The sequence below is a fragment of the Nematostella vectensis genome, chromosome 3, assembly GCF_932526225.1.
Source record: "Nematostella vectensis chromosome 3, jaNemVect1.1, whole genome shotgun sequence".
Taxonomy (NCBI): Eukaryota; Metazoa; Cnidaria; class Anthozoa; order Actiniaria; family Edwardsiidae; genus Nematostella; species Nematostella vectensis.
The window spans coordinates 655,134-666,367 of record NC_064036.1 but is presented as its reverse complement, the minus strand read 5'-3'; the positions used below and the strand labels follow the sequence as shown (position 1 = coordinate 666,367).

The following is an 11,234-nucleotide window of genomic DNA, read 5'->3' as shown; positions in this document are numbered from 1 at the left end:
AGGACTCCCAGACGTTGTTTATTCAAGAAGAAAGGTAACAAATGAAAATGACTGGACTTAAAGTTAATATGGAATCTCCCACCAAATGAACTCTGTTGATAAGCCAATACTCAAGGCCCAAATAGTCGTGATCGTAAACCAGAAGAATAAATACAAGGCACTAAAACTGGTATTCGCCTCTGCCAAATTTCCGTCTTTAATAAGACTTTTTCTTTAATAACACTTCTTCTGCCCCGGCCAGGTATAAATACAAGATAACCAGGAAAGTACAGCAAGAGAAGGGTGACCTTAAAATAACAACTCATGTTAGAATAACAATATTGTATTAAAGAAAGGGGTTATAAACGACAGTTTTTAAAAAGTTCCTGAATATATATGTGCTCGGCCGACGTAACTGAGAATAATGACCTTTTATCTACCTACCATTTCATTAGGATGCAAACGTAACACGAATAAAGTACACCATGCTGTGAGCTACTGTAAAGTACTTTGTCTTATGTTCGGCAGGGCAAGGCGGTGCACCAATGCTGGCCAATGTTGGTGCTGTTTCACCTGTATTCGATTGCGATCTCAGCCAAATAACATGCAAGTGCAACACTAGTAAATCTTGATTCATACTTGAAACTGCTTACAGAACTGCTGTTTTAACCGCTAAGGGTTATGCTTGGTATCGTTTTCTTAAATCTGTTATGTGTCTAGTACCACTGTTTTCGCCGTTTGCAAGGCGCTCACCAGGCAAAAGCTATTGTTCCCCTGTCCATTTGGCGAGCGGTCGTGTCACGCATGGGGTCACCTGAGTGCGTCCACCCAACTTCCACCAACAGCCCATTAATAGCTAATGAGATCGCCAGTTCTATCGCTTGAATCCTAAACCTTAAAGAAATCTGCAAAAATAAAAGGGAGCCCGAGGTAAGTGGTACGGTAAACTAGGATCCTGTTGAAGAAGAGGACGTTGGGATTTATGTTCTCATAGTGGAACTGTAAGTATTGATTTCGTTAAAAAACGTGAGTGGATTTCTCAACTCATGAATATGTTGGCTCTCGTCACAGCTTATAAATATCAGCAACTCAGTTTGCTTAGTATAATATTTTTATGACATTAATGATCAAAGGTTACAGCGATTGCGATTCGAAAGTTGAATAATCGCAATCGTCCCTTTGGCCTTCGAATCCATTTTACTTTTTTTGTTATGATTATTATATTGTTTTTCTTTTTTATTGTTTAATGTATTTGTGTCTTATTTATAAGCGAGTTTCTATCTTTTTAACACTGGTCTTGTGTTATTATTTTCAATCCACAGGGTATTTATATATTGGACAATGAAGACACAGGTCGTTTTGCTCTTCGTGTTGCTGGTTCTACAGTCTACTCAAGCAGGTAGACGAAGGCATTAATATCAGGTCGTTCCGTCCACAAGCCAATATTACTGAGATTGCACAGTAATAACTAGGAAATCCTATGTCTATATATCACAAATATCAATTCTGAGTAAGTTAGATAGGGGTTTCTGATGTATTTAAAGATTATAAGCGAAAGTTTAGTGCCGTAGCTATTCCTTTTCGGAAGGACAAGCCTCTACCAACTTTACGAAATCCTTAGTCTATATATGCCAGGGATCAATTCCCTGTACAAACTTACATATGAGTTTGTGATGTTTTGAAGGAACATATTTGAACCATCGTTTTGTGCCGAAATCTTTGTCGGTAGATTGTCTCTTGTGAAAGAAAAGTGTACCGAATAAGCCATGTATGAATATTGAAACTATTAGAATAAATCGTGCAGCGCATAGAAGTTCTATTTTTTATTTGAAGCACTTATGCTGTGAAGGCTACATTTTGTAATTTTGTAAAAAAAACAAAGCTATATATGGACGAAACGACTATACTTGTGACCCTGAGTATGTCAAGCATCATAACCACCTTAAACTTTGAAATTGGAAATACAGTGGACATATATGTAACGAAAGCTAGAGAACATATTTTTTTAATATGTCCGTTGTAAAAAGGTAGCGCTGTACTACAATAAGAATGAGGAGTCGATTATATTTAGCTTTTTGACGGTGCAGTGGCGGAACATCATTGGTAACATGGTTTGATGCGATATTCGATGGAGCTTCTAAAGAAAATAAACATCGATTTTGGATATCACTCCATAACTTGGTTCGATTGTCATTGTTGCGGCATTGCTGCAAATAATGCGTCCTATTATTTGGGATTCACGGTAACCATTTAGTTTTTATTTCCCAGCTCCCGTAGTCCTGGAGACTGAACAAAGTAGCGATACAACACAAGACGCTCCCACCCAAGAGGCAGCCGAGACGGCACCAGATGCCGTGCCCCAAGAAGCCGCAGACGCAGCACCTGAAGAGGGTGTCGCAACAGAGCAAGCGGATAACCCTAGTCCAGACCAAACGTCGGGCAGTCCCACTGCTGTGGATAGTTCTTCGGAGCCTGACCAGCCCGCGGATGTGGACTCAGAAGTGAACCAGAAAGTGGACGCTCCCCAAGCAGTGGACAAGGAGGAGGAAAAGCCCCAGGCTGCCGACAAGGAAGAGGAGAAATCCCAGAAGGAGGAAAGCTCTCCAGCTACCGATAAGGTTTGTGAGCCACAAGCTCATTTGGAAGGGCCTCATGTCTTATGGCAGGGGTTCCGCGATCAATCTGTCTGTCTGAGTCAACCTGTCCAAAGGTGGAGAACCTGGCTCTCCTTATTGGGGACTGTGAGTCCTCTTCTCGGATACACAAATTAAGCCGGAGGTCCCGTCTCTCGTCGCACTTGATTAGCCTACATTGAGGGCGTAAAAGAACTGCTGTGGGGGCTGGCAAGTTATTGGTAGTATCCTTAGGGATAGTATTAGCTGGTATCTATACTCTCACATGGCATGTTTCGCGATGTTACACCCCAAAACCGTTGTCTCGTGACCTCCCTGAATCCAAAATACTTCTTTTTTTACGATTGACTACACGCTATTTCCAAACGAGACATGGATTTTGAATTGTGGGAGATCGCGCAACTAACAATAAATTCGGGTGTAATTTACTCTACAAAAATGCTGAAGTTACATTTCCCCATAACATTTTAGGTCGAGCCCAAGCCCGCGCCATCAGAGGCTGAAGGGTCTTCTCTGGGAGGCGAAGACGTAGACCCTAGCGCTGATAAGTGTAAAGACGTCACGAGGTGTAAGAATGGAGGCACATGCGTGAACGATTACAACAAGATCGATGGCTACTACTGCGACTGCGCACCGGACTTTGGTGGACTGGACTGCGGAGGTGGGGATTGTCAAAAGGACTCATTATTTGTCGATAGGACGCATACGCTTTTAATTTGCACTAAAAGACAAAGCACGTAGTATTCTGCCAGCTCATCGTAACAGGTGTAACAGCAGTACAACTGAATACAATAACTCAAAACCCCAAGAGGATTGAGGCTACCAAGAGGCCTTATCGAGAGCTCATGTTATTGAGGGCAAAAAAATGATAAATTGAAACCGTGTCACTTGGAAATTTCGAATTATATAGGGTTCAAGATAACGGGAATCTACTGTATCATTTGGTGAGGATAACTGTTTTGGCGCTTTATAGTTAAAAGTCTAATCACGCTCGTCGTCGTGTGTCCTTCAGAACTCAAGTGCCGAGTCAGTCTTCCAGAGAAAACATCCAAGATTTGTGCTTTGACGAGACAGATCGGACGCAACACTAAAAAGATGCTGATCAAACTCACCTCAGCCCGTAAAGATGACTCTGTCGAGTAAGCACGCTTTTCTTTAAAATGGGTTCGATGATGATAAACATGATGAAAACAGTGAGGATAATCAGGGGTGGGTTAAGAAGTTAAAAAAAGGGGGGCCGAAGCTAGGGTTTTCAAGGAAATAGGAGGTGCCGAGGCCCACTAGGCCCACTAGTGATGGTAGCTATGCTTCTTGTGGAGGCTGTGGTTTTGAAGATCATGAAGATAACGGTCAGAGTAGAGCTAAAAACGACGTAGGCAGAGACTCCGATACTATTTTGATGATGTAGATGGTGATGTCGAAACTACTGTGCATAATTCCAACTTATGTACAATGTTGGATACGCTATTGGAGACAGTTGGATATGCGGCTGAAAGCTGTTGATGCCTTGTAAGATTTTGATCATGTTCAATATAGAATTGATGGAGTAGACTTATTTCGCTATGGATATATGAATACAGTTGAATATGCGGCTGAAAGCTGTTGATGTCTTGTAAGATTTTGATCATGTTCAATATAGAATTGATGGAGTAGACTTATTTCGCTATGGATATATGAATACAGTTGAATATGCGGCTGAAAGCTGTTGATGTCTTGTAAGATTTTGATCATGTTCAATATAGAATTGATGGAGTAGACTTATTTCGCTATGGATATATGAATACAGTTGAATATGCGGCTGAAAGCTGTTGATGTCTTGTAAGACTTTGATCATGTTCAATATAGAATTGATGGAGTAGACTTATTTCGCTATTGCTATATGGATACAGTTGGATATGCGGCTGAAAGCTGTTGATGTCTTGTAAGATCTTGTTCAATATCCTTAATATAGAATTGATGGAGTAGACTTATTTCGCTATGGATATATGGAAACAGTTGCGGCTGAAAGACTTATTTCGTTATTGTTATATGGATAAAGTTAGATATGCGGCTGAAAGCTGTTCATGTCTTGTAATATCTTTAATATAGAATTGATGTAGTAGACTTATTTCGTTATTGCTATATGGATACAGTTGGATATGCGGCTGAAAGCTGTTGATGTCTTGTAAGATCTTGTTCAATATCTCTAATATAGAATTGATGGAGTAGACTTATTTCGCTATAGCCGTTCTAGTGTGCAGGTCCCGCAACTGTTGAAAAAGGCGGCCGCCAGCTTCGTCCAAAGCGCTTCCACGGACCCCTTCACTATCGAATGGTACATGAAGATGACAGACAACGCGGACCTTAACAAAGACATCGAGTCCCACTTCACCCTCAAAGACCCGCGCTTTCACACGACGCCTAACCTTATCGACTTTGCTATCGTCTACGAGGCATTCTACAAACATCACAAGGTAAAGCGGTCTGTCGGGCTTAGAGTTTATCGAGGGTGTATGGTGTTGAGGCAATTACAAGCAATTGTTTTTGGAATCACGTATGATTCAACGAAACAACGACAACAGCTACCCTAGAGCAGAGATAACTGCTTCCTATCATAACGAAATCCAACGGATATTGTTAAGTTTATCAGAATTCTAGTTTTCAAGGAAACTTTTCAAGTTACAACTCATTTTTAATTTAATCTTGTTGTTTTTTGTTTTTCTTTTGTTAGAAATACAGCGCAATGAGCGCCCTCAAACGCGTGCCGTCCATTGAGGACAACTTTTACAAGGACCGCTGTTTTGCTGACCAGCGGCTAGCCGGTGCAAACCCTTTCCAAATATGGAGAGTGACGCGTAGTAGCGGTAAGTGTTGATTTGGTTGATACTGTCCGGCGCGTACACAGGGGGTTGCGTGCGCACCGCCTCCCCCTCCCCCCCCCCCCCCTCCCTCCCCTTGGCAGGCAAAAAGTGGGTCATTTCTTATTAAGGAATCTTAAAAGACTATGCTTTTTTTCCATATGATACCTACGACTGTGCACCCCCCCCCCCCCCCCACTCATCCAATCCTGGGTACGCGCTTTACTGCTGGCGGTAGTACTCATTTTCGTTTATTTGTACATGTTTTTATGTGTAACTTTCGTTTGTTTATACATATTTTTATGTATAACAAACTTTTGTTTGTTTGTACATGTGTTTATATGTGTAACTTTTGTTTTTTGTACATGTTTTCATGTGTAACTTTTGTTTGTATGTACATGTGTTTCTATATAACTTTTGTTGTCATTGAGGCATTGGCAGCGCCATCTTTTAGCTGCAGCTGTCAGGATGAGTGTTTATTTTGTCGTTTGACTCACCAATGATTATTGATTCATTCAGCTAATGTTGGCGTTGGGTGGGACACTCTCTATGAAAAGCTGCTCAACCGTGATTTCGACTGGCACAAGGCTTTCCGTAAAGTGCTTGAGACAGACGATAACGACGCTTTAGATAAAGTAAGAAATGAAAACTGCTGATGTTTTTAATGAGGAACATGTTGTTTCTCGTGCCCAGGGTACTGTTTGTCGACAGTAACAAACATATCAGGAGATGAAGTCGTAATATAATTAGATGCACAGCCTAGTGATTCCTGAGGTAGTAACACTCTAATTTGATCCAGTTCAGGTTCATTCTAATTTGATCCACTTCAAGTTCGCTCTAATTTGATCCCGTTCAGGTTCATTCTAACTTGATCCAGACCCTCGCGCACCTGTTAGTTTACTAACAAGCAAAGGAGCTAGCTGCGTTTGAAGCTTTTACACCCGGGTTCTAACACTCCAAGGGCTGTCTCTTTCAGGCGATCGACGCTGGTCAAATGTACGTGACCTTCTACCCTGAACTCGAAGGCCTTAATGCTACCAAGCTGCAGGACCTGAAGTTCAACCACACCGTATCACCGCTGACTGCTCCCATCGCCATGTTCGTGGTGAAGGAGGCGGAGCCAGGCGTGAAAAGATTGACACCTGTCGCTATCCAAGGAGACGCTCATGGAAAAGCTACCGTGTACACTCCCGAGGAAGGCAAGGGATGGTTCTACGCCAAGGCTATGGTTCAGAGGGCTGATATTAACGTCTTACATATGATCAAGAAAAGGTACGCGATTGTCTTTTGATGCAGTCATTTGAAGTTGACTCCCATTATTCGAAACCTTCAGTAGCTCGCAACCTATCAACCAAATTGTTATTTGCTTCTCACATGCTGGATTGTCTAACCAAAAATTCGATAACTCGACATCCCGTGAACTCTGTTTCCCTGAAGTATTTTCTTATATTCTTCTTCTATATTACGTTATTGATTTTCTATAATTACGATTACAAGGAGCCAGAAGCCACCATTTTACTACAGTCCAACAACACAACACTGTTGTCAACAACATAACAACATAAATAGCATACCATCGTCAAAAACGTGATGAAATAATCGTATTGTTGATATTCTTCTGTGACAATCCACACGATGGTCCGTGCAGGCGAAGGCTCAGTGAGTTCGCTTTCTATTGCCACAGGCTGAAGACACATCTGTATCTTGACGCACCCTGTACGCTGGTAGAGAAGTACTTCTCCGAGTATCACCCTTTACATCAGATGCTAAGATATCACTGCAGAGCAAACCTGGAGACAAACAAACTATTCGAGCTCAAGCTATATGGTACCTAATTAAAAAAATAATTTTGTCAGTGCAAACGGTGAATGGGTCATTGTATGATTGATCCTTGTTCTCCTGGATTTGGTTGCAATATAATCAGACGCATGGTGCCCTTTGGTGGCGGACCTACCATTCGCCAATCGCCATTTGCCGTTATCACTGACAACGTTTTTTTGAAATAGGTGTACATGCGTTCAGGGATATTCCAAAGCATTTACAGAATTTCAGTCCCGTAGCTGGGGGGGGGGGGGGGGGGTGGGAAGGGTCTCAGGTGGCGCGTGGACCCCCCCCTGGCCCTTGTTGTCAGTCTTTTTTTAAGTATTCTCAAATCATAGACATTGACTTATGATGCATAGGACTGCTCAATGAATCCTGGCTCTATGAGCCTCAATCTGTCTATCATCGACAGCAGTAAATACAGCGCAGTAGTTGTTCTGAATGTGATGCAGTCTTTTGGGGAAATATTTAGAATGGGTGCCCCTTCTATTCCCACCGCCTCAGCAGCAGTATCAATACCATCTGCTTGACTTCGTTGCAATAAAAAACTCGTTCATCTAGGTATCATTTATATATATATATATATATAAATATCTTCTTTTTTTGCTTATCTTAGGAGAAAAAGCTCCAATATACAAAGCACTGAGCATTGATTACGACAACTCCGTTAGAATGGTTAACAAAGAGTATGGCAAAATGGACTTCAGCGAAATCGACCTCGTGGAGGAACTTAAGGTACGAGGTCTTTCTGTCAATCAAATGGGACAATCAGATAGACAGAGACAGAAACACACAAAGACACACAGAAAGATAACAAAACGATCTGATAAAAAGAGAACGGAAATTCTGACAGACAGACAAATACTCAGACAGAAACACATAAAGACACACAGACAGATATCAAAATGATCAGAGGGACAGACGGACGGACAGTCGGACAAGCACACAGACAAATGAGCGGACATAGCAATACAGACAGACAGAAAGTCAGATTTGTAGATGTGCGGTTGTTGTGCTTGCGGGGATTTTATTGATAAAAGTCCGGGCTTTATTTGCTTGGTGTTATTGATCTTAGAAACGCGGGGTTGACGACGATAAACTTCTACCGTATTACCCGTACAGAGATGACGGGAAGAAGTTGTACTCCAAGATCAAGGAGTTTGTGCATCAGTATATTAGGCTGTAAGTATGGTTGCGATTTATTTCACATATACCCCAAACTTCATCTTACTAGAGACTGACTTCTCGTACAGGTATTACAAGGATGATGATGATGTGAAGAAGGACTTTGAGCTGCAGGAGTTTGCCAATGAAATGTCCATGGACGGGAAAGGGGATGATGGAGGACTGGGAATGGTGAGTAGCGCAGATGACTATGGGTAATATTTCCCAGCATCACAAATGTGTTTGGCTTCTTCTTGGCTAATTTTTCTAGGGTGCCTAGTATAGTTATTAATTTCGCCAATAATAGGGAATAACTAAGATCCGCTGACGTTTCAGTAGCGTTAGAGAGAAATGACTTACACTTCCGTCGCTGAGAGCCACGCCACGATTTACTGTATAATTTCAGATAAAGAAATTCCCTGCGAAGATCAGCAACGCTACGGAGTTATCCAGTCTTTTGACGACGTTAATGTGGGCGATGATCGGTCAGCATGCAGCGACGACTTATCCCATCCAGGAATACGGGGGGTTCGTACCCAACTCCCCACACAGGCTCTTCGCCGATGAGAATGGTGAAGATAAGTACTCAACTCTGATGTTTGGTAATAAAACAATTGCTCTGGTAAGTACAAGGATTATATAAAGGGGCATTGACACATGAATGACTTTAATATGAAAACACCAGATTAATGGAGAATAATGGTCGCATGTAATGCGAATCGAAATGGCGCGCCTTTCTAGGAGGCTTTCACAGGAAATCTCTGCGTTTTACCCTCTCTTATCACTGCGATTAACTCTCTCTCTCCCTCTCTCCCGTCTTTACGTTTTGTTTTGCTATCTCACAGGAAGTGGCTGAGTTGAGTTCAAACGTCGCATCTATCCATCTGGACAGCTTATTCGACTACTACTCCAAGATGGAAGATAAAGACGCTAAATCCCTTGTGCACAGGTTCTACGAAAGCTTAGACTCGCTAAGTAAAGACATTCTCACAGAGAACGACCAGCGTGTCCGGGATGGACTACTCCCTTACCCTTACTTTTTGCCAGGCTTTGTTAGCAATAGCGCAAGTACATAGTCCACCTGTAGCTCGAGCGTGGTCAACGGGGTTATCCCACTTATTTAGCCAAAACAAGCCCTGGGAAATAGCATGGTGTGGTGTGGTGCTTGTTTAGCATTTAGGGCTAGGGAGATAGACAGGGGTCAACAAATTGGAATCCTCTTTTCATGAAAAAAAAAAAAACACAGCACGCCCATGCAACTCAGTCTTTATCGTCAATAATTCATTCCTACTAGGATCAGCGCAAACACGGGTGAATACACCTATTCCCAGTAGGATTGCACTCGGAGAATCATGTATCGTAAGTCGCGTTACAGCAGGAGAACGTGTGCATGTTTCAGTCTGGATCCCTGACGGCTAGAGGCACGAGAGTATTACAGGGTTTTACCCTTTTTTTTAATTGTACATGTTTTGGTATTATTTGTTAAATACTCACAAGGCTCTTAATGCTACGATACATGGATTCTCAGAGTGCAAATTTTTTAAGTAGGTGTTTAATCAAATCAGTCTTTGAAGAATGCCATTTTCGCGAAATAACATACAGGGGCATATCGATACATTGTTGTGGAAGAACATATAATAAACACTTGTTTTTCTTTTGTAAGAGACTACCCAAGCCTCAAAATATTACACAGATAGCGCTTTGGATGTGTCTATAGTGCTGATATGTTAAATACCATGACCGTAGAACCAATAGAAACGGCGTTTAGACTTGCAACCTTCACCCGCTAAACATGAGCTTACGGCAATAACGCTCGATGCGAACAGCAAATGCAACTAGATAATTAGATTTATTGTATACACATATTTATAGTGTATATGTACAGTTGTACTTTATCTAAAATACATGAAGTTAGGGTAGATAGTCAGTAGTAGTGGTAATGATAATTATGATAATTATTATTATCTATGACAGTAACAAATGTAACATCGATTCTTTGCTGAGTCTATATCACGGTAGCATGTTATTAATAAAATCTTAGTTTTGGTTTTCATCTACCTTGAAGATTCGTTCATAAAGTATACTGTCAACTAAAATCGTTCTTACCTTCCCAACCCTGCATTCCATGGCAATTCGTGAACTCATTTGAACTACACGCCCTGTACACTTATGTAACCTTCAAAGCGTGACGAGCTATAAGACAATCCCAGACTTTTTGTATGGGCGGACTTATTGGAAATAAAAATTGCAAAAATCTGTCGAAACAAAAATTAGGAATATATTTGAAAAAGTGGGAACGCTTTTGTGGCTGGTTGTTAAAATTTAGAGATGGACATTGGTGGACATGTCTTGGATTCGATGTGGACCTATACCTCGCTCCTTTGTGTTTTTGTGTGTCGTGTATATGTCTTTCTTGTGTGAAGGAAGGGGGTATGTTACTTTCCTTTTTTTAAAGGGCTTATAAAGAAAAAAGGTCAATGTAAAAAATATATATGTGGATATATACGTAGAGTTAGCTTCACTTTAGCTTTTCAAGCTAGATAGATGCATTGGAATGTAAGTGACTCCAAGTGACTAACTCTAATTAAAGAGAAGGATTTACTTGCGCTTATAGAATACTATTGCTCTAATACCGTCAGATGTGCCATTTAGATATACCATATGTTTATACCATTGTACTGCTGGCTGTAACGGCTTGCCGTAAGCGTTGCCAGGTGGGGGGGGCACACCCCTATTCTGTCAAAATAAACAATGCAAGATTGCCCACCCCCTGTCCCAAACCAATATAACAAAGACAAAG

General features: G+C 41.4%; 1 protein-coding gene across 2 annotated transcripts; it reads left to right on the top strand.

Annotated features, from left to right (window-relative positions):
* The first annotated feature begins 560 nt into the window (after positions 1 to 560).
* Positions 561 to 10,487, top strand: LOC5517030 (lipoxygenase LoxA). Of its 2 annotated transcripts, none has more exons than XM_032386963.2 (15): positions 561 to 980; positions 1,302 to 1,378; positions 2,248 to 2,597; positions 3,084 to 3,273; positions 3,625 to 3,751; positions 4,837 to 5,065; positions 5,323 to 5,455; positions 5,969 to 6,084; positions 6,426 to 6,721; positions 7,134 to 7,276; positions 7,887 to 8,005; positions 8,346 to 8,452; positions 8,524 to 8,626; positions 8,841 to 9,056; positions 9,280 to 10,487. In XM_032386963.2, exons 2-15 carry the CDS (start codon positions 1,321 to 1,323, stop codon positions 9,508 to 9,510), a joined length of 2,418 nt encoding a protein of 805 aa, XP_032242854.2. In that variant the 5' UTR covers positions 561 to 980; positions 1,302 to 1,320; the 3' UTR covers positions 9,511 to 10,487. The 2 variants fall into 2 exon arrangements, with proteins under 2 accessions (XP_032242854.2, XP_032242855.2); XM_032386964.2 differs by having other exon boundaries at positions 562 to 909.
* Positions 10,488 to 11,234: the final 747 nt, after the last annotated feature.